The sequence below is a fragment of the Ochotona princeps genome, chromosome 13 (genome assembly GCF_030435755.1).
Source record: "Ochotona princeps isolate mOchPri1 chromosome 13, mOchPri1.hap1, whole genome shotgun sequence".
Classification (NCBI taxonomy): Eukaryota; Metazoa; Chordata; class Mammalia; order Lagomorpha; family Ochotonidae; genus Ochotona; species Ochotona princeps.
In genome coordinates, this window is record NC_080844.1 from 10479512 (window position 1) to 10504594 (window position 25083).

The 25083-nt window shown below is 41.6% G+C and overlaps 1 protein-coding gene across 9 annotated transcripts in view; it reads right to left on the reverse strand.

Annotated features, from left to right (window-relative positions):
* Positions 1-25083, reverse strand: part of CCSER2 (coiled-coil serine rich protein 2) — a 430972-nt gene that overhangs the window by 378396 nt on the left and 27493 nt on the right. For 7 of the 9 annotated variants that reach the window (XM_058671981.1, XM_058671976.1, XM_058671975.1 and 4 more), the window contains exons 2-3: positions 19837-21301; positions 18124-18320 (exon numbers count right to left, since the gene is read on the reverse strand). In XM_058671981.1, the coding sequence (XP_058527964.1) occupies positions 18124-18320; positions 19837-21262 (1623 nt within the window). In that variant the 5' untranslated portion in view covers positions 21263-21301. Of the gene's footprint in view, positions 1-9750; positions 9872-9898; positions 9965-18123; positions 18321-19836; positions 21302-25083 lie in introns of those variants that run through there. The other 2 variants (XM_058671982.1, XM_058671983.1) reach the window with 2 other exon arrangements.

Genomic DNA, 25083 nt, shown 5'->3' on the forward strand with positions numbered 1-25083 from the left:
AAGGTGATACGCCAAAAGGGTGTTAGTATCTTCCTTACGTTTCTGCTCATTATGCTATTCTAATCTGTTCTCCAACAAGGACACATCACTTTTACAATAAGTAAAATTTCATGTTAGATAAAGTTGACCTTCCTGGGCAGCATCAGATCATTCTGAAACATGTGAACTGAGACTGCCTGTGGGAACCCTCAAATTGGCCCAACAAAAACAAAAACCAGAGATGCACAACCCATCTGGACCAGCTTGCATGCCTGCTCTGTTCTCTTCTCCACAGAGTTCCATCATGTGAATAATACATCTTCTCCAACACTCTTACTACACATGTGGCACCATCAGTCTTGGTAACTGAACAATCTTGGAAGAAGGTGATTTGTCTCTCCTTCTACATTGCAAATTCTCAAATCTTGATAAACGAAAATCTGAAAACTGGGACCAGTGCAATGGGTCAAATGGCTAACCTACCACCTGCAAGTGCCAGCATCCCATATGTATCCCATTTGTGTCCTGCCTGCTGCACTTCCCATCCAGCCCCCTGCCTGTAGCCTGGGAAGGCAGCTGACAATGGCCCACATCCTTGGAATACTGCATCCATGTCGAAGGGAGACCCAGAAGAGGCTCCTGGCCTTGGGTTAAGATCAGCTCATTTCTGTGCATGGCAGCCATTTGCAGAGTGAATCAGCATGTGGAAGGTCTTTTTCTGTCTCTCCTTCTGTCTATAAATCTGACTTCCCAATAAAAATAAATAAATCTTTACACGCACACATAAGAAAAGCACAATTCCAAATACAGGCTATACAAAAAAAATTAAATGAAAAAAAATTTTTAAGAAATAACAAATTGAGATTGCTAATTAATACTGTTGTGGCTACAGAACAAGTGGACAGGAACTGGAGTTAAGGAACAAGGAAACCAGGTTGGCAGCTACAACAGAATCCATGTAGCATACCATAGTAACATGATCAGTGTGAGTGAGAAATAAAAACTTGGCAGTACACAGATATACTGATCAGTTAAGAAGCTATAGGACCCAAAGGGGCTGGCATGGTGGCACAGTGAATTAATCTGCCTACAATGCCAACATGCCCTAGGAGCACTGTTCTGACCCTGATAATGTACTGAGGAAAGCAATATGGGCCCGGCGGCATGGCCTAGCGGCTGAAGTCCTCGCCTTGAAAGCCCCGAGATCCCATATGGGCGCCGGTTCTAATCCCGGCAGCTCCACTTCCCAGCCAGCTCCCTGCTTGTGGCCTGGGAAAGCAGTTGAGGACGGCCCAATGCCTTGGGACACTGCACCCGCGTGGGAGACCCGGAAGAGGTTCCAGGTTCCCGGCTTCGGGATCGGCGCGCATCGGCCCGTTGCGGCTCACTTGGGGAGTGAATCATAGGACGGAAGATCTTCCTCTCTGTCTCTCCTCTGTATATATCTGGCTGTAATAAAATGAATAAAAATCTTAAAAAAAAAAAAAGAAGTAGTTTTTTAAAAAAAAAAAAAAAAAGAGGAAAGCAATAGATTAGAAGATGGCCCCTGCTACCCACACGGGAGACCTCAGCCTGGCCCAGCCCCAGCCATGGGAGTCTTCTGGGGAATGAACCAGGAAAGATTAATCCGTGTCTAAATCTTTCCCTTTCTCTAACTCCGCCTTGCAAGTAAAGCTTTTAAAAAATTAAAGTATAGCTCGGATTCCGAACCCAGTCCGCCATGTGCCCATGGCTCATGGCGGGCTGGGCCCGGACATGCCTGGGTGCGGCCTGCTTCCTTCTGGGGTGAGTACGCCGAGGGGGGAGGCCTCCGTGACTGGGCATGTCCGGGACCCACCCACCACCCTCATTGGGTGGTGGGTGAACGGGATTGGGGAGGGGCGCAACCTTGGGCCTGCAGGATTTAACCTCCGGCTGCCAGAGGCGAGCCGAGGGCTGCGGGAGAGGACGTCTAGCTCGGATCCCGAACCCAGTCCGCCATGTGCCCATGGCTCATGGCGGGCTGGGCCCGGACATGCCTGGGTGCGGCCTGCTTCCTTCTGGGGTGAGTACGCCGAGGGGGGAGGCCTCCGTGACTGGGCATGTCCGGGGCCCACCCACCACCCTCATTGGGTGGTCAACGGGATTGGGGAGGGGCGCAACCTCGGGCCTGCAGGATTACACCTCCGGCTGCCAGAGGCGAGCCGAGGGCTGCGGGAGAGGACGTCTAGCTCGGATCCTGAACCCAGTCCGTCATGTGCCCATGGCTCATGGCGGGCTGGGCCCGAGCGGCCAGTGCGCCATTTGGCGCCAGGCTGTGCCTGCTGGCCGCCCGGCCGGGGAGCTCTGGGGTATTGGACATCTGAATCGCTGCTGAGATAGCTCTAGAGTGACCCCACTGTTTCTGGGATCTGAGTCAATCCTAAAGATTCCCAATGCCAGTAACTCTTCCTTTGAAGAACTTCCAATCCCTTAATAATGCTGAGCTTTGAACACCTATCAAGTAAAAGATAAGCTCCGGCTTGTGTAGCAGGCTGGCACCTAATGGTCCTCGGAGCAACCACGTGCAGGTGCGTGATTTACGGCTAGGAACGGTCCCAATCTGGGATGCCACAGCTGGGATGAGGTTCCCACCAAGGGGTGTATGTGCTGGAATGGGGGCTGTGTTCTATCTAGGAAACAGTTGCAGTCACCCGAGGCACTAGTGTGGGCTGGGATTGGATGCACCAGGCCGGTTCAGATCCCAGCACCATCTGGTGTTATGGAGAAACAGGGTAGATGTGGGACTGACTAGGCTGGGTCTCAATCCCCTTCTGAGCCATGTGTGAGCTGTATGTGGGTATGGACGAGCCATGGCTGGGCTGAAATATCCAACAACAAGAACCAGAATGGGGTGAAAGCCAGCCAGGAAAAGCCACTGTTCCTGCTAGGACAGGAGGTGAACTGAGTAGGGTTGGCTCAAGAACCCCCTGGCAAGCGCAAAATCTGGCATTGGGAGGGGATCTGATGGAGGAGCCTGGGCAACTCCTCTGGCAGGACACAGTCCCTGCAGGTAAGCGCGAGAAGCATGATTGGAAACAGCCCAGAATAGGCCATGGAAAGTTTCCCACTGGCATGCATTCGGCATGGGTCAGGAGCAGACCAGGCTGAATCAGTTCATGTCATCCTCTGGCAAATCCGATCACCAGAACAGAGTGTGGAATGGGCCGGGTTTGGTTGCGACAAAACCAGTACACATTATGGAACGCCAGGGCGTGGTTGCCTGTACTGGATATGAATGCAGCACCCATCCAGCACACGTGAGATCCAGGAAGGGAGGGGCAGAGCTGGCGGGGGGGTTAAGGGGCTGGTCCCCTCGCTGGACAACCACTCCCACTGGAGAGTGTTGGCTGGGATAGAGACAGACACGACTAAGCAAGGCTACAACACCTGTGCGCTGCATGTGGACTAGATCAGGGCCACAGCTTCAGCTGGCAGAAGCTGGCACTGGGGAATAATTCTGTCGAGTCAAATCACAGGACCACTTAAAGAGTGCATAAACCGGGACAGAGAGACCTGGGAGGGAAAAAGTGGGTTCCCCCTTCTTGGGTCACTATTCCCGTGGGAGGGCATGAAAACTAGGACGGGGGCTGGGATGGCTAGATAGAGAGGTACTCAACAATATCTGTGAGGGCTGGATGGTTGAGTTGGTTAGATAAAACCAAGCTTTAATACCCATTGACAAGTACCAGAGCCAAATGGGATGGGGGACAGATTGGTCTTCTGCTACACATACTGGCAAACCAGGGTAGGGGGCGGTCTGGTGGGGGTTATTGTGGGTCGCCCCAACTAGGCTACAGCTCCTACTGGTTGATGTAAGGGCCGAACCAGACTGGACTGCAACACCCATTGGTTCCAGTGCAACTCGGGACTGAAAACAGAACCAACACAGCAATTGCAACCACCAGCTGATCAGGGTGATGGACTGTGCCGGGCCCTGTGCTTGCTAGAACATACAAGAATCTGGTCTGGGAATACCTCAAAGTATCTTTGGAGATCTCCCCACTTGAACTGCTGGACTCAGAATTCTAACCAAGAAAAGACAGAAGACAGAATAGGACAATCATTTATCTCAGCTACATGTTGGCAGCGAAATATGGGACAAATGGAGACTTCATGATGGACCATATCAATCAGTGGACCACCTCATCGAGCGAAACTGGCAGTGACTCATAACTGGAGAACTATTAACTCCACTTGAGCACATATCTCAGAGCATGCCCCACATCCGGGACTTGGGGTGGGCGGGAAACCGGGTGGGGCTTCTCCCTCAATATCCCCTTTTACCTCAGATACATGATGGAAACAATATGGACATAATAGCATTGCCCACCTCCCTATCCCCCTGAACCTTTTTTTTTTTTTTCTCTTCTCTTTCTTGATTTTCCTTCAACTATAGTTAACTATGTAAAGATTGTCAACAACAATACAATAAAATGGATTATAAAAAATTAAAGTATAAATTCTTACATTTTTATACTTTTACGCTAGTGCCAGAATAGACAGTTACCACACCTTCCTCTGGACACCCAACTGAAGATGCAAATAAGAAGTACAAAAAACAGAGTTATTCCAGAACAGCGAATGAAGGGAGTCACTTGTGGGCCGCAGACTAGACCATTTTGAGAGCACAGAGAAGACAGAAACTTATCGAAAGAAAAGCCAAGGAAAGTTTCAGCCGTCAGCCAGAATATTAGGGGAGGAATAGCACATGGGCATGAAAGCTAATCTTCCCAAGAATTCAAGTCAACAAAACTGAAAAGGCAACTGAACAGGACAAATCACAGGTCGTCAGTTGGCCTTTACCCTGCCCATCCCACACATTCTCACTCTTAAAGAGACAGACACATTAGCATTTATCTTCTGCCAAAAGGCCAGTATGAGTTTTTCTAAAGAACTTAACAATTTATTTAAGAACTTCTAAAGCATTGACATCTGAGAAAAAAAATCAATTTATTTTATCATTTGACAGCCTCTTTATCCAGCCAACCTCCAAAAGCCAGAAAGGTCTCTGCAAACCTTTACAGCCACCACCAAAATGCCTTCCAAACTCTGAAGGAAAGCCATACTGTAATGCCAGCCTGGCCCTGTCTTCCTAAAAATGGGAAAATGAAAACAAAGATGTTTATAAAAGAGAAGTAGACATTTGAGGACAGGTATGAACCAAAGGACCAAGACAAACCAACTGTCTGTTCCAACTTAAAGACAAGCTTTTAAAGCACTTAAAACTTCAGAAATCTGAGAGACAATTATTGCAATGGCAGATTTACAGGGAGAGGGAAAGAGAAAGATTTTTCATCCTCTGGTTATTCCCCAGGTGGCCACAATTTGCGAGAACTGAGCAAATCCCAAAGCCAGGAGCCAGAAGCCTCTTCTGCGTCTTCCATAGGGACACAGGGGCCCAAGGACTTGGGCTATCCTCTGCTGCTTTCCCAGGCCATAAGCAAGGAACTAGGTGCAAAGTGGAGCAGCCAGAATAAGAGCCATAGTTCATCCATTATGTAGCACTCAAAAATACCACTCCTAAACGAAGTAAGCCTCACAATCCATTTTGATAAATCTTTTTTCAGACACTGATGAGACAGATCCTCACAAACAGATAGTACCTTTGCACTGTGCCTTCTGGCTGCAGTCATTTCTTGGTTTTGCCTTCCTTCCAAACATTCTTCCTAGCAACTACAGGCCATAATAATCACCATTTATCATTTCCTCTAGAATATATATATATATACATATATATATATATATAATTTTTTTTTTTTTAGATAGGGGCTTAGGCAGCCAGTTTTGAGGCCACACTGCTCTGTTTCCTTTTTTCTTTTTTTTTTTTTTCAATTTATTTATTTTTCCTGGAAAGGCAGATTTACAGAGAAAGCAGAGACAGAAAGACCTTCTGTACGCTGATTCACTCCCTAAGTGGTCACAACAGCCAGAACTGAGCTAATCCAGAAGCCAGAAGCCAAGAGCATCTTCCAAGTCTCCCACACTGGTGCAGGCTCACAAGGTTGTCCCACTGACTGCTTTTCCAGGCCACAAGCAGGGAGCTGGATGGGAAGTGGGGTAGCTGGGACACAAACCAACGTCCATATGGGATCCTGGCACATGCAAGGCAAGGACCTTAGCCACTAGGCTACTGAGCGGGGCCCAATTACTTTCATCTTTGCAATTATAGGCAACAATGATCAATGGCTATATATTTAGCTTTTTAAAAAAATTTTGTATTGTCCAATGTATCCAATAAATAATCACCTGAGTCTACTACCTAAATTCCATCCCATATTATTTACATTTAGTAATAAATTATGGCATAGCTGCAATTTCACACAAACAAGCAGGAAGCTAGCCAAAAATGAAATTTTACTCATCTCTTGCCTTTTTAGTCCTTCTCTTCCCAAATCACATTTCAACCAGTTATGGTCATTCTAGTAAATTCAACTTTTTAAACACCAATTCCAATAATTTCTCATATTAACTACCCAGAGTTAGGTTTACGGGCACAATCTTTCACAAGAACGGCCTTACTCCAGATCTCAGTCACAGGCTCTGACCAACTGACTGCAAGCTCACAAGTCCCCACTACTCTCTTCACTTCTGTTTGTCACATTAGCCATTTTGTTAGCCATTCTGAAACTGTATGAGTATGCACACAAATACTACACATTTTGCTAACAATATGTATTTTGTGTTACATTTCATTATGTGCATTGTATACTACATTCCTACTACACACATACACTAGCATCAAACAACTAAGTCAATACTCAGGGTGAATAGATAGCCAGGTTTCTCACTCACTAAGAAAAGTATTAAAAAGAAGAAAAAGAGAAAGGCTAGCATGAGCTCCCAGGCACTGTGCCAAAGGTATCAGGATGAACTAACTGTTAACTTGGAACGCACATACAGATACTGAAGCCAGCAGATCTGTGTCGCCTCTGAATACCTAGCCTCAAGAGCTTCATTTCTAAATCTCAACGATGATTTGGGGATGGAACAGAGAAAAAGTCTCAGAAACTAAGAAAGTGGTCAAAACACAAGAAAATAAAACCTGGAGCAAGCCAAAAAAAGTCAAAGGGACATAAAAAAAATCCAAATATTGAACCTTTTCAGCTGTCCAAAATTCAGGCTAATAAATAACAAATTAAGAGTAATAATGGATTACACATACAGACTAAAAAGAAATACCCATATAAACATTCTGATTCGGACCATTTAGATACAGCTCTTCTTTATGGAGTTCTAGTAAGAGGTTAAAGTTAATGTGCAAAGGAATGCTTCAAAATCTCAATGCCTCTGGCTGCAGCATGGTAATTAATTATAAAGGGAAATACAGAATAACTTTGCATTAGAGAAACATGATAAATACCATGTTAATCACGTGACAAAGTTAACATCATTGAAAACGACACGAACCCAAATCATGAGCTTCTTAAACACGGAGCCCTGAAAATGGAACAGCATCATCCAAGGACACATGATCACAGTCTCAGTGCGAAAAGCACATTCATGCCACCCAAACTGGGCAGCACTTTACAAACTCATGGGTTAACTCTCTTCACAACAACTCTCCTCCTGGGGGTACTACGATACAGACAACCAAATCTGACTGTGGAGCAGGAAATTCAGATGTTAGCGGAGGAAATGGCAAAACTTAAATACTATTTGTGGATTAGTTAATACGTCTAACTGAATTTCTTGGTTTTGATCACTGTACTATGGTTATATAACATATGAACATTAGGGGATATGGATGGGATCTATATGGGAACTCCATTCGGTGAAATTTCTCTATATCTAAAATCAGTTCAAAACACAAAAAAACTAAAAAAAAAATTGCAACCTATATTATATGTCCTATCTGATACGCAGAAAAATTATTTCAACATGTTAAAGCTAGCCAAGAAGGCTACTAAGCACCAATAAAGAGAACCACAAAATATACATATATATAATTTTAAAAATGAGAAATTTTCAGGCAGAAGGAATATGTTTTCAAAACAGCTCTTCTCATTTCTTCTAGCACCAAAAATAAGAAAAGCAATACCAAGTCCAGCCCCAGAAGGAAAGGAAAAAAAAAAAATCAGAATTTCAGAGCTAAGAAAAATTTCAACTGACTTGCTATAATCTCTTAGGAAAGAAGGATACTCTAGGTTCCCTATCCAAGAGTCATTACACATCTAGGGCTAAATCGCAGGTTTCTCAGTAGATGGCCTGATGTTTTGCTACTTTCTGTTGCATCACATTCTGAAGGTAGGCAAGGCGCCATGAACTCTCCATCAGTACCTCTCTGCAACACTACCACGCCCAGCTGCTGCTGCAAATAGACTGTCTCACTCCTAAAACAAAGAGAGAAAGCTCGGGGGAGGATCGCCTAACCACCAATAAACCTTTACAAACAGAAAGTTCTGGCATTTGTTATGATCAACACTCACAGAGTAGTTCGCAGACTCACAGAATAGCCTGAGTTTTAAAATGTTTCATTTCTAGGGCTTACATAGTGGTACAGGGAGTTAAGCCACTGCCTACAAAGTAGGCATCCTATATGGGCAATGACTCAAGTCCTGGCTGCTTCACTTCCAGCCCAGCTCTCTGCTAATGTGCCTGGGAAAGCAGCAGGGGATGGCTCAAGAGCTTGGGTCCCCATACCCCTAGACATGGGGAAGAAACAGCCGGCTTTGAACTTCCCATGGACCAGCCCCAGACTCTGTAGCCATTTGAGGAGTCAAGCAGCAGACGAAAAATCTCTCTCCCTGCCTTTCAAAACAAAACAAAACAAAAACAAAAACAAACTAATTATGCATCTGTTGTATGCAAGGTATCATGGCAGGTAAAAGAGATATGATAATGAACAAATTTCTCTTGTTTTATTAGCAAATTACTTTAAAACTCATTAACTCGCTAAAACAAAAGGTTTGACTTAGTCTAGATGGTTATCAATGCTGTTTGAAGCAAAAATTGCTCAGAAAAAAGTTTATGGTGTCATACAAATGAAAACAACGAATGAAGATTTGAAATAAAAATGTTGGTATACTTAACACTGTATCTGTCTTACACTTTAAAATTTTTAATTTATAATTAATATTTACATTTTCAGTTAGAGATACAAATTTTTTCTTCCTTTTCTCTGTATTCCCCAGCTTTGCCTCTAACCACTCGTCACATCACACCGGGTACTCTTAGCAACATGTGACTTGGGTGAAGGCATGACTGCACTGGCACAGCTGCAGCCTGGGATGCCAGTGACCCATACGGGCACCAGCGGGCAGTCTTGCTGCTCTGCTTCTGACCCCTCTTCCTGTGGAACCACCAGAAACTGACCAGAGTGCTCAGGCCCAAGGCACCTAGGCAGAAGGTCTGGCAGGAGTTCTAGGTTTCTGGTTTCAACCTGGCCAGTATACTTTTTCATAATCTACATTTTACCCATTAAATCTTTGAAAAAAAAAAATAACCTTCTATATCTGCCTGTTACCAAGATCATGAACCCAGTAAGGATAGACAATCTCATCTGTCTTGGTGTCCTTAGAATTTAGTGTCTGGAATAGAGCAAATGCTCAAGAAATAACTGTTCAGTTAAACTTCCTAGCGAAATATACTTAATCTACAAGAAACATCCTTAGATCTATATTAATGTTTCCAAATAACAGCGAAATATGGTAAATTTAAACTCTTTTCAAACATAAAAGTTATACTAATAATACAAAAATCCCTATGCTGTTAATTAAATGTGTAGGAAAGATTCTCGGGGGGAGGAGAAACCTATTGAGAAACATTTAGTTTCCTTGTCCTGTTCTGTCCCCCTATCTGTAACAACTTAGTTGGAGTAGACCCCCGCCAGCTTCTCACACCCTGTGATTCCTTGCCAGAACATAGACAAAAGAACTACCAGTTTCCAATTTCCATTTACCTATCTTAAGACCGTCTCCACTTTCCATAAGCTGCCCCTCCTCCGTCACAGCTATGCCAGCATCACACTGAGTTACCTGTAGCTTGCTATTATGACGTGACTCCAGAGACACTTCCTTAGCAAACGCGCTATGTCACAATGTGCATGAAAAAAAGACCAACTGATAGTAACAGTATCTTCTCATTTTCAGTGTTTCTACTTTTAATTAAATGGCAAAATTTATCACCAAGGCTTCCATTTTTCAACAAGGAAATATTGAGTCCTTACTTAGTGCCACAAACAAAATGATGAGAGATAATTCAGTATCAGCTACCTTCAAGACTTACAGTAGGTGTACAGATTAGAAGTGGCAGACAGACTGGAACAAGGTATAAGCAGGTTGTAGAGAGAAGAAAGCCCAGCACTGCTTACATTTCACCTCATAAGGAATGTGGAAGTTGACAAAAAAGCAACACTGGCTATAATCTCAAACACGAGCAGATGATGTTTTCTCTTTTATGTTCAATCAGGAATGGAACCTGGGCAATAATATCCTCCAATCAGTATTGGAAACATGCCATCCTTCTGTAACACCGCTTGTCACTGCCTGGAACACAAGCCACTACCATGTCTACAGAACAGCAGCGTCTAACATCCTGACTAGCTCCCCCTCCAGCGCAACCTTCATATAGAGCATTTGAAAAATGCAACTCAAATGATATTCCCTTCCAGGTGAAAATCATCCAATAGCTAAGTTTCTGATTGGAGAACAAGTATGGAAATCCTTGGAGCATCACAGAAGCTCTCCACACTGACAAGGAAACTACGATGCATCTCAAAGGGAACACAAACAGAAGGAGGACAACTGAAAACAATCCACAGGAACATGACAAATATACAAACAGATGTCTTCCTCCGCACCAGAAAGAATCCAAGCCTGTAATTTTAAGTAGCTATCAATATAAGACAATCAATAACAAAAGCAAATAGATACATTCATCATTTACTTATGGGTAAATGAAGGATACACCATTACACTGCATGATCAGAGTGCTCATCTGCTGTAAACATTACACAATTTTATGTATAATATCATATTAAAGAGGGCAGAACTGTGATGCAGAGCTCCCATGACAAGGGAATTCCACACTGCGGCTCTGGTTTGACTTCTGGCTGCTTTTTGTTTTCTTTTGTTTTTTAAGATTTATCATTTTTTTATTGGAAAGGCGGATATACATATACATATATATGTGTGTGTGTGTGTGTGTATATATATATATATAGAGAGAGAGAGAGAGAGAGAGGAGAAACAGAAAGGAAGATCTTCTATCCAATGGTTCACTCCCCAAGTGACTGCAACGGCTGAAGCCGAGCCAATCCAAAGACAGGAGCCTCTTCTGGGTCTCCCACACGGGTGCAGGGTCCCAAGGCTTTAGGCCGTCCTTGACTGCTTTCCCAGGCCTCACACAGGGAGCTGGATGGGAAGCAGGGCTGCTGGGAATGGAACCGGCACACACATGGGATCCTGGCGCGTTCAAGGCGAGGACTTCAACTGCTACGCTATCACACTGGGCCCTAGTTCGGCTGTTCTATTTCTACTTCAGTCCCCTGCTAATGTGCCTGGGGAAGCAGCAGATGACAGCCCAAGAAGTTGGGACCCTTGTCACTGAGATGGAGTTCTAAGTAGCTGGCCTATATTCTTTTTTTTTTTTTAAAGATTTATTTATTTTATGACAAAGTCAGATATACAGAGAGGAGGAGAGACAGAGACAGAGAGGAAGATCTTCCATCCGATGTTTCACTCCCCAAGTGAGCCGCAACGGCCGGTGCTGCGCCGATCCGAAGCCAGGAACCAGGAACCTCTTCCGGGTCTCCCACACGGGTGCAGGGTCCCAAAGCTTTGGGCCCTCCTCGACTGCTTTCCCAGGCCACAAGCAGGGAGCTGGATGGGAAGTGAGGCTGCCGGGATTAGAACTGGCACCCATATGGGATCTCGGTGCATGCAAGATGAGGACTTTAGCCACTAGGCCATGCCACCGGGCCCACTATATTCTTACCCTAGGGTCCCCATCTGTGCTTTGCCACCTTGATTGTGGCTCAGTGAGATCCTTTTTGTATATCTGGTATATTTAAGCCCCAAAACCGTACTAAAATGAAAGTATGCTGTTTGAAGGCAGTAAATGTGCAGTAACTTGTTACAATAATGAGAAACCTAACTAAACTGAAAACATTTTTCACAAAGTCTAATTCTGGTTACAAAAATCACAAAAAATCTGAATGCCTAGCATCCTTAGTAAGATTACAGTAAAGGACAACAAATTCTTTATCTCTACAACTCATAATACACATACACATAAATTCCCAAATACACATAATTTTCCCAAATTTCCCACAAATTTCCCAATTAATTCCCCTCTTCAAATCAATTTTAGAATGGATTTTTTGAATCCTTAGAACTAAGCTGACCCCAGAATTCTTACAAATTCTTCCAAAACAAGACACTGTGTACCCTCCTGATTAATCAATTTAAACATGCACTGATCAATGCAGTGACCAATAAGGTAATTTAACTTACATTCTCCAAAAAAAAAAAAGAAAAAAAATCAAAGAAATGTAGAGATGTATAACAAATTCTAAAATGAACCAAAGTTTGAAAAAAATGCAGTTGATGGCTCTTGGGTCCTTCTAGCCCTAAGCATACACATAATCACATAAAATGATCCAGATTCTATAAAACGGATTATACAGAGAACTATCTTTCATGATTCTTAGGTCATGCATTTTGATAGTAAAACAGATACAATACTCTATATTGTTAAGATTTGGATGTCAACAATTCCATGGGGAAAGGCATACACAGAGAAACGGATGAACAAGGGAACCCAAGAAATGCCAAACAGCATCAGCACTCACCCAGGCGGAGCGGAGCGGGCCCAGGCACATGAGGGCACCGATCCCATGCTCCAGGGAAAGTCCTGGAGGCAGACTGCGCTGGGCTGAGCAGAACACCTGTGGGCAATGGCCTACCGTGGAATGTAGTCAGAGCCCAAAGAGGCTAGGGAAGTCACTCAGGCAAGGGTGGCCCAAGTCAGGAGCTTCTGGGCCAGAGGAACAGTGACCGCAGCTAAAGGCCTGTACTACTGTATGGGGGGAAACAGGGGGGGAAACAGGGAGGGAAGAAGGGGAGGGAGTAAAGGGAAGGAAGGGGGGAAGCCCTAACCTACAAACTGTATCATGGCTAAGAATAGTAACAATAAAGAGACGGTGGCAAAGCAGGGAAATTAAGATTATTCACAGGCCTGGCGGCATGGCCTAGCGGCTAAAGTCCTCGCCTTGAAAGCCCCGGGATCCCATATGGGCGCCGGTTCTAATCCCGGCAGCTCCACTTCCCATCCAGCTCCCTGCTTGTGGCCTGGGAAAGCAGTCGAGGAGGGACCAAAGCTTTGGGACCCTGCACCCGCGTGGGAGACCCGGAAGAGGTTCCAGGTTCCCGGCTTCAGATCGGCGCGCACCAGCCGTTGCGGCTCACTTGGGGAGTGAAACATCGGACAGAAGATCTTCCTCTCTGTCTCTGTCTCTCCTCCTCTCTGTATATCTGACTTTGTCATAAAATAAATAAATCTTTAAAAAAAAAAGATTATTCACAAAAGTAAACGTTTTCCAGATAACAGATGGTAGGTTTGTCACCATCAGAGATGGGAGACAAATACAGAAAGAAATTAAAACACACTAGGATTGAATTCTGTGAGGAGATTATACTTGCCTACTAGTGAAAACAAGGCAAAGAGTGGGTAAAAAAACAAAGAAAAGGATACCTGCAGAGATCATCTGATTCAAACGCTTCCTTAGGATTCCTATAAAAATCGTTCCAAAAATAAAAGTACTACACGTGATGATTCAAAATTATCACTTTCTAAATCTTTTAGTGTTAGCAAGTCATCACTGTGACATTCTAGCTCAAGTTCAATTCCTCTTCAGTGACAGCTCTCAGACTGGCCAAAGCATAGTAGCAAAAAGGATTCTGAAGTGGGCTACTGAAACTGACAAAAAGCAAAAATGTTTTTGCCTAATATTGTGCACATGAAATTATACCATGTACCAAGGAAAAAGAAACTGTATTGTATATTGAAAACAGTTAACTGCCAACTAAGTTTTTATTTCAAAAAATGCTCAGTCATCCCGAGTAGGCTAAACATTAATAACATCAGACTGAGCCTAACCAGCGAACTAGTTCCCAACCTATCAGTTAGCAATTTACTCCATTTCTCCGGAATTTTTCTCGGTCTGAAACAGAAGGTATTAGTAACTGGTCCATAGATATTTCAAAGGATAATGATGAAAATACAAGAACAGAGCCAGCACAGTGATGCCGAAGGCTAGTCCCCCAGTGCAGCACTGGCACTCCATATGGGCACAGGTGGCCAGCCCAGCTATCCTGCTCCAATCCAGCTCCCTGCCAAATACCTGGCAAAGCAGCAGAAGATGGACTGAGCCCTTGGGCCCCTGTACCATGTGGGAAATCTGGAAGAAGCTCCTGGCTCCTGGCTTCAGAAAGGCCCAGCTCCAGCTGTTGCAGTCAATTGGGGAGTGAACCAGTAAAGATTTCTCTTTTCCGTGCGTGTGTGTGTGTGTGTGTGCGCATATGTGTAACTTTGACTTTCAGGTAAAATAAATGTCTTTTAAAATTATACACACACACACACATCTATGAAGATGACCAAAAGAAGATAATATCCCTTGTGTATCTGTGTCGGAGGTCCCTGGGAACATCTCAGGGGAGATGATTCATTAAGAAGATTCACAATCATATCAATGGCTAAAATGTATGCCAGTAAAATGAAACAAAACAAGCAAAGAAAAAGGCATAGGAGAAAAAGCTGAAGAGAACCAGCAGTGAGTTCCCCATGGAGTCACACAGGATATTAATTCCTCCAGCAACAAGCTGTGATGACACGCCCAACATGTTATCCACCATGGATTCCTAATAAACCAGTGTTGGGATTTTACTGGAGGCTGGTCATGCAGACACTATCTTGCCTAACAGAAATTCCAGACTCCCAGAAGAAAAATGAATGTTCACCATAAATCACATTGTTTCTACTGTTTATGCATAGCAAATTTACCATTCAGAACAAATTTCTAGAATGCTCACTGTATTGTCTGAAGGTATGTAAAGAGGTACAATCACCATGGAAAACCAGCAAGTCTTACATAGATAACCAGATGTAAAGGATCCTTTGCCTACCTATTTTATAAATGGAAATGAATGTTCACAAAAGAACATAATAGCAAAACCTCCGTAACAATACAATCCGCTAATTGCCAAAAAACTGGACACAAAGCATGAAATAATATGAACAACCTGCATATTAACAAATACCTAATGGACGAAGAGAAGATAATTATAGGGCCCAGTGTGAAGACCCAATTGGTTAATCCTCCCCTTGCCAGTGCCAGGATCCCATATGGGTGCCAGTTTATAAACCAGCTGTGTGGCCTAAGAAAGCAACAAAGATTAGCCCAAAGCCTTGGGCTCCTGCCCATTTGGGAGGCCAGAAGGAAGCTCCTGGCTCCTAGGTTTAGTTCAGGTCAGCTCCAGCCATCGTGGAGTGAACCAGCAGGTGGGGAATCTTTCTCTCTGCCTCTCCTTCTCTTTGAAATCTGCCTTTCCAATAAAAATAGATCTTTGAGAAGCTATAATAAAATTGTAGCAGGGTACAACTTCAGTTACAGGGAGTTTAAGAACAAACAAGCCTAATCAACAGTGACTGCCCCTCTGCAGGGGAGAAAGGCTAGAAGGAGAAGCAAGGGAACACTGTGGTGGACAGAACTAGAACATATAGAATGTCTGTTGATACTGGTGATTAGCAAAAGCAGCATCAGTATTTCCTCAAAATCTCTCCAGCGTATCTGTCAGATCTGTGCATTTTATCATGTGCAAATTATATCCCAACAAAATACGAGAGGCGATGAAGCAAAGACCAGCGCAGTGTTACACAGAGCAATCAGTGTACAATGACTTGTGGAGGACACTGACAAGATAAAGCGCTTGAGCCAGAATGCCCAATAACAGTCTTCTTCCTTCAGAAAAAAGCCCTGCTGCTTAAGCTTAACTGTGCCGGTGACACAAATGTCGTAGACTTGGGTCAGAGTTTTTCATTTGACCTGGCCTACAATGCTTACTAACACAGTAATCAAGAAAAGTGAGAACATGCTAAACTCTGTCAATTTAATTAGACAGTAACATGAAATTTTAGAAAAAGAAAGGAAAAAGGAAATACAGAAATTGGGATACAATACAAACAAAAATAGGAAGATTGCAAGTATATCAATAAATGCAAATGTAATTGAACTAAATGCACTGGTTAAAAGAGAAAGAAATTATAATATTAAATAATAAACTATTTGCTATGTATTCAAAAGGCTGATCATGAAAGGAGGGAAAATACAAATAAAAAACTGGTAAACAAAACTGGAATATGAGAATATCTGAAAAAGGTTTTAGGACAAAAAGCAGGAAGAAAAATCACTAAAAGCAGTTCTAAGAAGGTTATCTAACAACATAAGCTCAATGGACAAATCAAACAATTAATGGAACTCCAGGAAAAAAATTATAAATGCACCATCACATTAGGCGAGTTCAGCACATTTCGTTACCCATCAATTCTGCATTCTTTTCCAAAATTGGTCTTGGAACTGAAAATCATCCACTGAAAGCACAGAAAACAGCACCTTCGTCACTTCCTATTCCATATTCAGAACCCTGCTGACCAACAAGAAACTCATGAACTGTACACAACAAAGAGTAATACACCCACTCTGAACTCTCTGTACAGGAAACTATTTTGTTGTCAGTTGTAGAAGAAATAAAGATGGTACATCCCTAAAAAGTGTCAAGTACCAAGTGGTTTGTTGCTGCCATCTGCTGGACATACTTTCTTTTGCACATCAACCACACCTTAAAAGGATTTCAATTGAAAAACACAATTGTAATCTTTTCTGCACCTCCTCTATCTGAGATGAAGATACTCCCTCTAAATGTGTTCTGTCTTGGACTCAGGAGAGGAGCTTCCTCTAGTCCTTATCTAGTTCTAGCCTTGGCTCCCAGGCCTCTCACACCAACCAACATGGTTGCTTGTGAGCCCCAAAATTAGTTCAGATAGACAGAGACTAATAAAGGTCAGCTAGTTGATAATCACTCAGTTTGTACCTTACTGATCAGGCTTCCCATTTGGCTTTTCAGAGAGAGAGAGACATAGATACAAATATAGAAAAGCTGGAACAGCCAAGGAAAAGGCCAACTAGCCTATAATCGCTCTGCCTGTACTTACTGGTCAGGCTCCCTATTTGCTTCTCCTGGACTTTTCTAGGTAGGATGTAGAGTTAAATTCTTCCTCACTCACTGGCTTGTTGGGGATTTCCCTGCTCACCTGCCTAAAACTTTTCTATTCTTCAATTGTTAAAATGCAAAGTTCTGTAAAACCATGGTTAACCACTATATATTGCAAAGTTTAAATTTTGGCTTTAACTCAAAAACATGTTAGCTTAGGAGAAAAAAAGAAAAAAAAAGTTTATAGCAACTGATTGTGTATATACTAAAAGTGAGATGCCAAGAAAGTAGTTACAGGATGTGGTTAAGAACTTGCATTTTCTAACATATTGGTCACTCAATGCCATGTTAATTAACTTCAAAAATAAATAAATAAATAAATGTTTTCTGTCTTTGTACAACAAATTGCAGCAATAATGTCCATTATTTCCAAGTCACAGGTGTATAAAATACAGAAAATTAAAACACCTAAAAACCATTTGAAATTTAATATATCCACCGAGGCTACAATTAAGATTTTTTGGAAAATCACATACTGAATTATATGACTACATTTTATACTAAACTACATTTAGTCATTTTAAACACAATTATACTTTATTCATATGCTGGTATATTAGCTGAACTACTTGTAATAGATGTCTCTTTCCCTTCCCTCAGTGAGAAAGAACAGCCAAGCTTCACTAAATAAATGTATGCATACATGATGAATATGTGTGCATACATTTAAGTCACACAGCACATTCTCCATACTTCATTATGTTTCAGGATCAGACACTTGACCTTGACAGACATCAATTCCTATTTTCCTAACTAGGAAAGTTCATTCAAACATTTTTTAAGTTAGTTAGCACCACCAGTTTTTATAGTAAGGCAACCAAAGTATTCCCAAAGGTGAATATAAACTCATACATACTATGCTGTTCATTTCCGAGGAGTCATAGCTGCCAACAGGATGGACGTTTCCGATGGGCTCCAAGCCCTCTTCATCCCACATGTAGGTGCCATCAGAGCTGTCAGATGGAGAGAGCTCGAACGAAGAACCAGCTCTATAATCCGTATCTGGTGAAATCAGGTTATTCTCAGAAGTGTGTTTTGTGCATTCACTCTTATCTTTGGTTTAGAGAGAGAGAATGAGAATGATTAATTCAGATATATAATTATGCATCATGCTCTAAAAAAGTCTAATAAATTGACTATATTGCAACAAAAATGTTTGGTCAGTCCCCAAAAAACATAACTACAGCTTTTTCTAGCTCCTAAGAAAAACTCAAAAAGGTAAAATTCTCAAATTAGAGGCTGAAATATTTTCTGACACCAAGAAGACTCATTTAAGCCATCTTTCATTTCTACATTTCCAAAACCATAAACAAAGTCTTGTATTCCTTTACTATTTCTCCAATGTTTATTTTTTCTAAATCCTGGTAAGAAAACTCCCTTCCTCTGTATGTATTATTTAACCTCACAGCTATTTCCTTACAAGGAAAAAGAATTTGTTCGGACAGTTTTAGAAGACTGGAAAACAGAAGCAGTGGGGTATGCACAATACTCCACTCTGATCATTACACAACATACATGTCTACTGAAACGTCACAGTGGATCTCAAAATCATGTACAATCATTGTGTGTCAACCAAAGAGATTTAAATAAAGACCAGCAAACAACCAAGGACGTAAGTGCATCTCCAGGCTTAACTTGGTCTCTTGATTAGAACATGTGCTTGTATCTCATTCCTTCATTTTGCTCTTGTAATAAGCTATGTGACCACACAGATGTATTTTCTCAACACTTCTGGGAGCAAACAGCAGGTACTACCTCTCTTTTTTCAATTAAAAGAAAAAAAACTTTAGGGGCCCACTGCAGTAGCCTAAGCGAGTCTACTTCCAATGTTCCCTGCTTGTGGCCTGTGGGGCCAGTCGAGGACAGCCTGAAGCCTTGGAACCCTGCACCCGCATGGAAGACCCAGAGGCGGCTCCAGGCTCCTGGCTGTGGATCAGCGCAGCTCTGGAGGTTGTGGTCACTTGGGGAGTGAATCAATGGACAGAAGATCTTCCCCTGTGTCTCCTCCACTCTGTATATCTGACTTTCCAAAGAAAATAAATCTTAAAAAAAAAAAAACTTTAATTGAATATACTCTGGAAGCATAATTATAGAAATTGCCAAACAAGAAAGATTTGTTTTTATGATAAAGAATCCATTCTAGTGGCCATAACCTATTTATCTCACCTGCACTCCGGTACAGCTTCACTCCTAAGCAACAGCTATGATCCATTACCCTAAGCAGACTATGTGGCCTGTTTTATGGGTATGCCATTAATTGGGGATGTAGGGGGAAAACCACTTAGAAAACAGTGCGGACAGTAAGAAGACACAGGCTCACATATGACAGGTAAGGGCAGCATGGGCAGAAATGTCCACAGTGATGTTATATCAGCTATGGTGAGAACACAGGAACGGCAGCAAGTGACAGGGCGAACGGGAACATGCTGCCTCACTTCAATCCTATCCCGGACTATCTCCTGCATGAAATTCACAGCATCTGGCAATATATCAGGAAATAATCCTAAACAGAAGCTCTCTGACATTATTTAAGACAAAACAAATAAATGTAAGGTTATTTAGTATTTACCAGAGACACTTATATCAATCCACTCATCAGTTTTACTGAAGGATTTTTCATTTTCCTTGGAGGGATCAAATCTATCCTTGGGTGCTACATTTTCTTGTTTTTCTTCTTTAAGAGAAATTTCCTCTGGAGTTATTCTAGTTCTGTTGGAGTCTTCTAGGTCAATGAAATCATCACTGAAGTCTTCACTTAAATCGTTCTTATCCGAAGACGACAAAGACGACAAGGAAATGTCATCCACGTCATCACTCAGGTATCTAATTTTCGCATCACGTTTCACAGTCTGGTCGTTGTCTGTTCTGTAACTTTGATTTTCAGTTAGTTCTTGGTCCTTCTCAGTAGCCCCGGCTTTGGACAACGCTGTAGTATCTTCCTCTATACACGTGTCAGCAGTTGGATTTTTATTACCATCTACTGTGATCGTCCCGGAAAACGGAAGTCGACCAGGTTTCAGTAGAGAGGGATGAACCATTCTATAACCCAAAGTGGAAGTGACACTTGGGCCATTTGGTAAAGCCAACTTCTTCCCACCAGCAGCGTAAGACCTATTAAATCCATATCCTAAGTGTTCATTCCCGTTGAGGATTTGTGATTGCCGGGAACTTCTGGCTAGCATACTTGACCGCAGAGGCACTCTAGCGGGTAGCTGTTGGTTCCGATAAGGCTTTGTAAGATCTACAGCTCGATTGAAGGAATGTGATCTGGTTATAGATGAGGGTGGAAGGAATGAATTCTGAATGGAATGTGAAAAACTCTGTGACCTTACCATCTTCTCACAAGTAAGAGACTTAATATTGTCTGGGGACTGGGCTAGGCTTTCTCCAGAACTGCTTCTGGTGGCACAAGAGTTAGCTCTGGGCCTCTGCATGCTACCAACTGATCGGTTTCCATAAAACCCATTCAACTGGGACTTTGGAGCACTGGCTGAAGAATACGAAGTCCTTCCCAATAACGTGCCTCTGGTGAATTTTCCCAAATTAGACGGTCCGGGCAAAGACTTTTGGTTCAACTCCTCTGCAGATGACACAAACATACTGGGTGGCTTTGCTAACTTTGACGAAAGTAAAGAAACACTTTTCAAACCTCCCTTTATCCCATTTTTATCAAACACCCCTTGAGTAGGAGCATGTTTTTCAAGCTCAATTAATTTGTCATGTGAATTCTGAGTGTTGGTAGGATTTTTGGGATCTTCAGTACTTTGTGTACTAAGCTGGTACTTATTTGTTTTTCTCCAATTAAATGAGTGGGACAAGGGACAATCAGAGCCATTATTTCTGATGTAGCTTTTCACAGTACTACTCTTGGCTGTTCCTAATAAGTTAACAGGTGTCCCATTTGGCAATGGTTGCAGCGTACTTCTTACAGATTTTGTTCCATATTTTGGCAACTTGGAACCCAAAAGTGTCTTGATTTGTGTTTTTTCTTCCATGAGCTAACAGGTGCATTTGTTCTTAAAATCTGACAGAATCTGAGGAAAAAAAAAAAAAGATTAAACATTTCTAACTGAGGATAACTGCATATATTATCACATAGCATGAATGCCTGCCTAATTCATTCAGAAAAGCCCAAAAGCTACCATGATTCCTACAAAACTCAACAGTCAGTGTACTGAGTAAAATAATAACTTCCAAGATGGGAGGGAATAACACTGACCTAAAAACTTGCATAATACATTTGGACTGTGAATGACATCAAAAATCAGAAACTACCAAGTTTACCAAATGTAAACAAAAATAATACTTCTAGAGCACAACTTCCAATTTCAAATCCAAGTATTATTTTTTAAGCTTTGTAACATTCTCACCTATAAAAGTAAGAAAATTATTATTTTGCGTTAAAAAGAAAAAAAGGTCCATGACTTTACAAAACCTGGAATATATTTTAACAACCTTAATTACTAAAATCCTGGGAAGGATTAGGTAGATAATGCAACACTGCCAAAAAGAATTCCTTTGGTATTTAGGGTTGAAGATGCCAGCTGTCACATTAAGCCACCAACACAAAAGAATTTCTACCCAGGAACATAAACAGACACTACAGTTAGTGCAGGAGTGAAAAGGATTAAGATTTAATAAAGCTGATTCTTTCATTCATCCCAATCCACATAGTTCTTTTAATGATCATGAAAAAGTACAAACACAAGTTTCAATGCACATGCAAGAGCATAAAACTAGCAAAAATGGTAGGTAAATTATATCATGGCTTGTGATGAGATAATATATTAAAACATGTGCTAACATTAACAGAAATATAGTCACTAACTGATAGCAATGACTACAAAAATTCTGTACAAACACGAAAACTGGCAAAATGCAAATAAAAGAAAAATGTGTCCCTCAGGGTCGGTGAATGTTTACATTTGTAAAGATCTTGTTGCTAACTTGCTAACTTATTTAACTAAGAAGTTAATTTCAATTCGAAATGGATTAAGAATGAGTTTCTAATGGTTGAATTTATCTGGACAAGAAGATGCTGGACTCTATGCATGGTACATGCTTGCAATGAAAGAAGCATGACTGGATTTGAACTGTAATACTGCAACAGGTGGAGTAATCCACCATGGGGGAGAGCACGGGGGGGGCTGGGGGAACCTCAGAGCCTATGAAACGATGTCATAAAATGAAATGCAATAATAAATAAATAAATAAATAAATAAATAAGTTTTTTAAATGGAATATTACTCGGGCGTAAAAAGAATGGAATCTGGCTATCTGTAACAAATATGAAATAACCAGACACAGAAAAACAAATGCCACTTTCTCTCTCAAATAACAAAGTTACTATATGTGTGCAATATGACAATGACATATTATTTGGTGTACAGATATTTTTAATGTTGCCTTTTGAATTATACTTTCTGTAGTATTCTTTTTATTGTGTATTATTTTATTGTGTTTGTTACAAATTCAAGTAGGCAAATTTGAGCTTTTTAAAAAAAAAAAGAATGAGTTTCTAGAACACATGTGTGTTACTGTATCAAAAGTAAACATTTAGGTGGAGGAATCCACCAGGGGGAAGGGGAGGGGGAGGGGTGGGGGAATTCCCAGAGCCTATGAAACTGTCACATAATGCAAAATAATTAATAAAAATATAAAAAAATTTAAAAATTAAAAAAAATTTAAAAAAATTTTTTTAAAAAGTAAACATTTAGGGCCCAGGGCCCAGCGCCCTGGCCTAGTGGCTAAAGACTTCGCCTTGAATGCGCCGGGATCCCAGATGGATGCCAGTTCTAATCCCGGCTGCTCCACTTCCCATCCAGCTCCCTGATTGTGGCCTGGGAAGCAGCTGAGGACGGCTCAAACCCTTGGGACCTGCACCCGTGTGGGAGATTTGGAAGAAGTTTCTGGCTCCTGGCTTCTGATCAGCACAGCACCAGCCACTGCAGTCACTTGGAGAGTGAATCAGTGAATGGAAGATCTTCCTCTGTCTCTCCTGCTCTCTGTACGTCTGACTTTGCAATAAAAATAAATCTTAAAAAAAAAACTAATTCCATATTTTAGCTTATTAAAACCAGCTCCCTTTGATTTTTTTTTTCTAATAAGTGCTGAATGTAAACATGTGTATATATTCTGTTAGGGTGCATTTTTCTTTTTTTTTTTTTTTTCCTTTTAAGATTCATTCCATTTTCATTGGAAAGGTTGATCTACAAAGAGTAGGAGAGACAGAAATATCCTCCATCCACTGGCTCACTCCCCAAGTGGACACAATAGCTGAAGCTGAGCTTACATGAAGAGTCAGGAGCTTCTTCCAGGTCTCCCACGTGGATGCAGGGTCCCAAAGCTTTGGGCCATCCTCGACTGCCTCCCAGGCCACAAGCAGGGAGCTGGATGGGAAATAGAGCAGTTGGGACATGAACCGGCACCCTTATGGGATCCCAGCACATGCAAGGAGAGGACTTCAGCCACTAGGCTACCATGCTCAGCCAAAGGGACATTTTTCTAAAATTTTAACAGGCTTACCAATCCAATAAGCTTACACTGTATATAGCATCTATAAAAGGTGCAAATTTGTGTTCAAATTGATTATTTTGCTAAATAGTTCAAGAGTGATTATTTAGTCTCAATGTCAGAACTTGAAGATAATTTCCATGAACTTAAAGGTACCCTAAAATCTTTAACTAATATTATTATTCTGAATTAATGGATAATCATTGGCTTATTAGATTTCTCTGATAGAACACTAAATACTGATTACTGAGCCTAATTCTATATTTATATGTTTTTCATTTTTGCTACTGCTTGACTCAGGAAGAATATAACAATGGACATGTACATGAGCGTGCCTATTTTTGTATGTTGAGAAATTATGCAATGGATTCCCCTTTTAGAAAAATTAACACTACATTATAAGCATGTTTGTACACGTGTTTAAATATGACAAACTTAACAGTGGTTAAAGGAAGAGACGATTTCTTTCTGTCTTTAAATCATTACTTGAGTGTTTCAAATTCACCCATACTTTTGCAGTCAAGTTTTAACAAAGATTAAATTCAGTAAGACTATATAAGTCTAAGCTATGTCCCCATAAAAATTATTTAATATTGTATCAGTTGTACAAAAAAGACATAAAAATAAAAGTTCTTCAGATAAAGAACAAAAAGGATTTTTTAAATTTCAATGATCATTTCTTCAAAAATGATCATTTCAACATCTCCAGATCTCAATGTAACAGATATCTTTTATTAATTTTACCTGTAATGTCTTAATTTATTCCAAACTTGTGAATTCTATTCCACGATTATTCTTTTTTTTTTTAAAGATTTATTTTATTTTTATTACAAAGTCAGATATACTGAGAGGAGGAAAGATAGAGAGGAAGTGGAGGTGCCGGGATTAGAACCAGCAGCCATATGGGATCAAGGCGAGGACCTTAGCCACTAGGCCACACTGCTGAGCCCTCCACGATTATTCTTGTACTACTGCCAGGGCTTTTAATGTTCTCAAGATTTCCATTTCACTTTTGTTCCAACTGCCAACAGTTACCCTCTTAAAGCACAAATCGGATCCGTGTCACCCTACTGATTATAAACCGCATGTTAGGGTGGGCATTTAGCCTAAGCTGGCACACCCACTACGATGCTGGCATCGCATTTCTGCTTTGTGCTACTTCATCCCGATTATATACATACCCCAAGATGCACCATTTGTCACTCCCTAAAGCTCAGTGGCTGCTTTTTGCCTTTATGATGGACCACCCTGAAGGCCCTACTCTCAAAGTCCTCAGTCATGGCATCCACAAACCCTGCCGGTG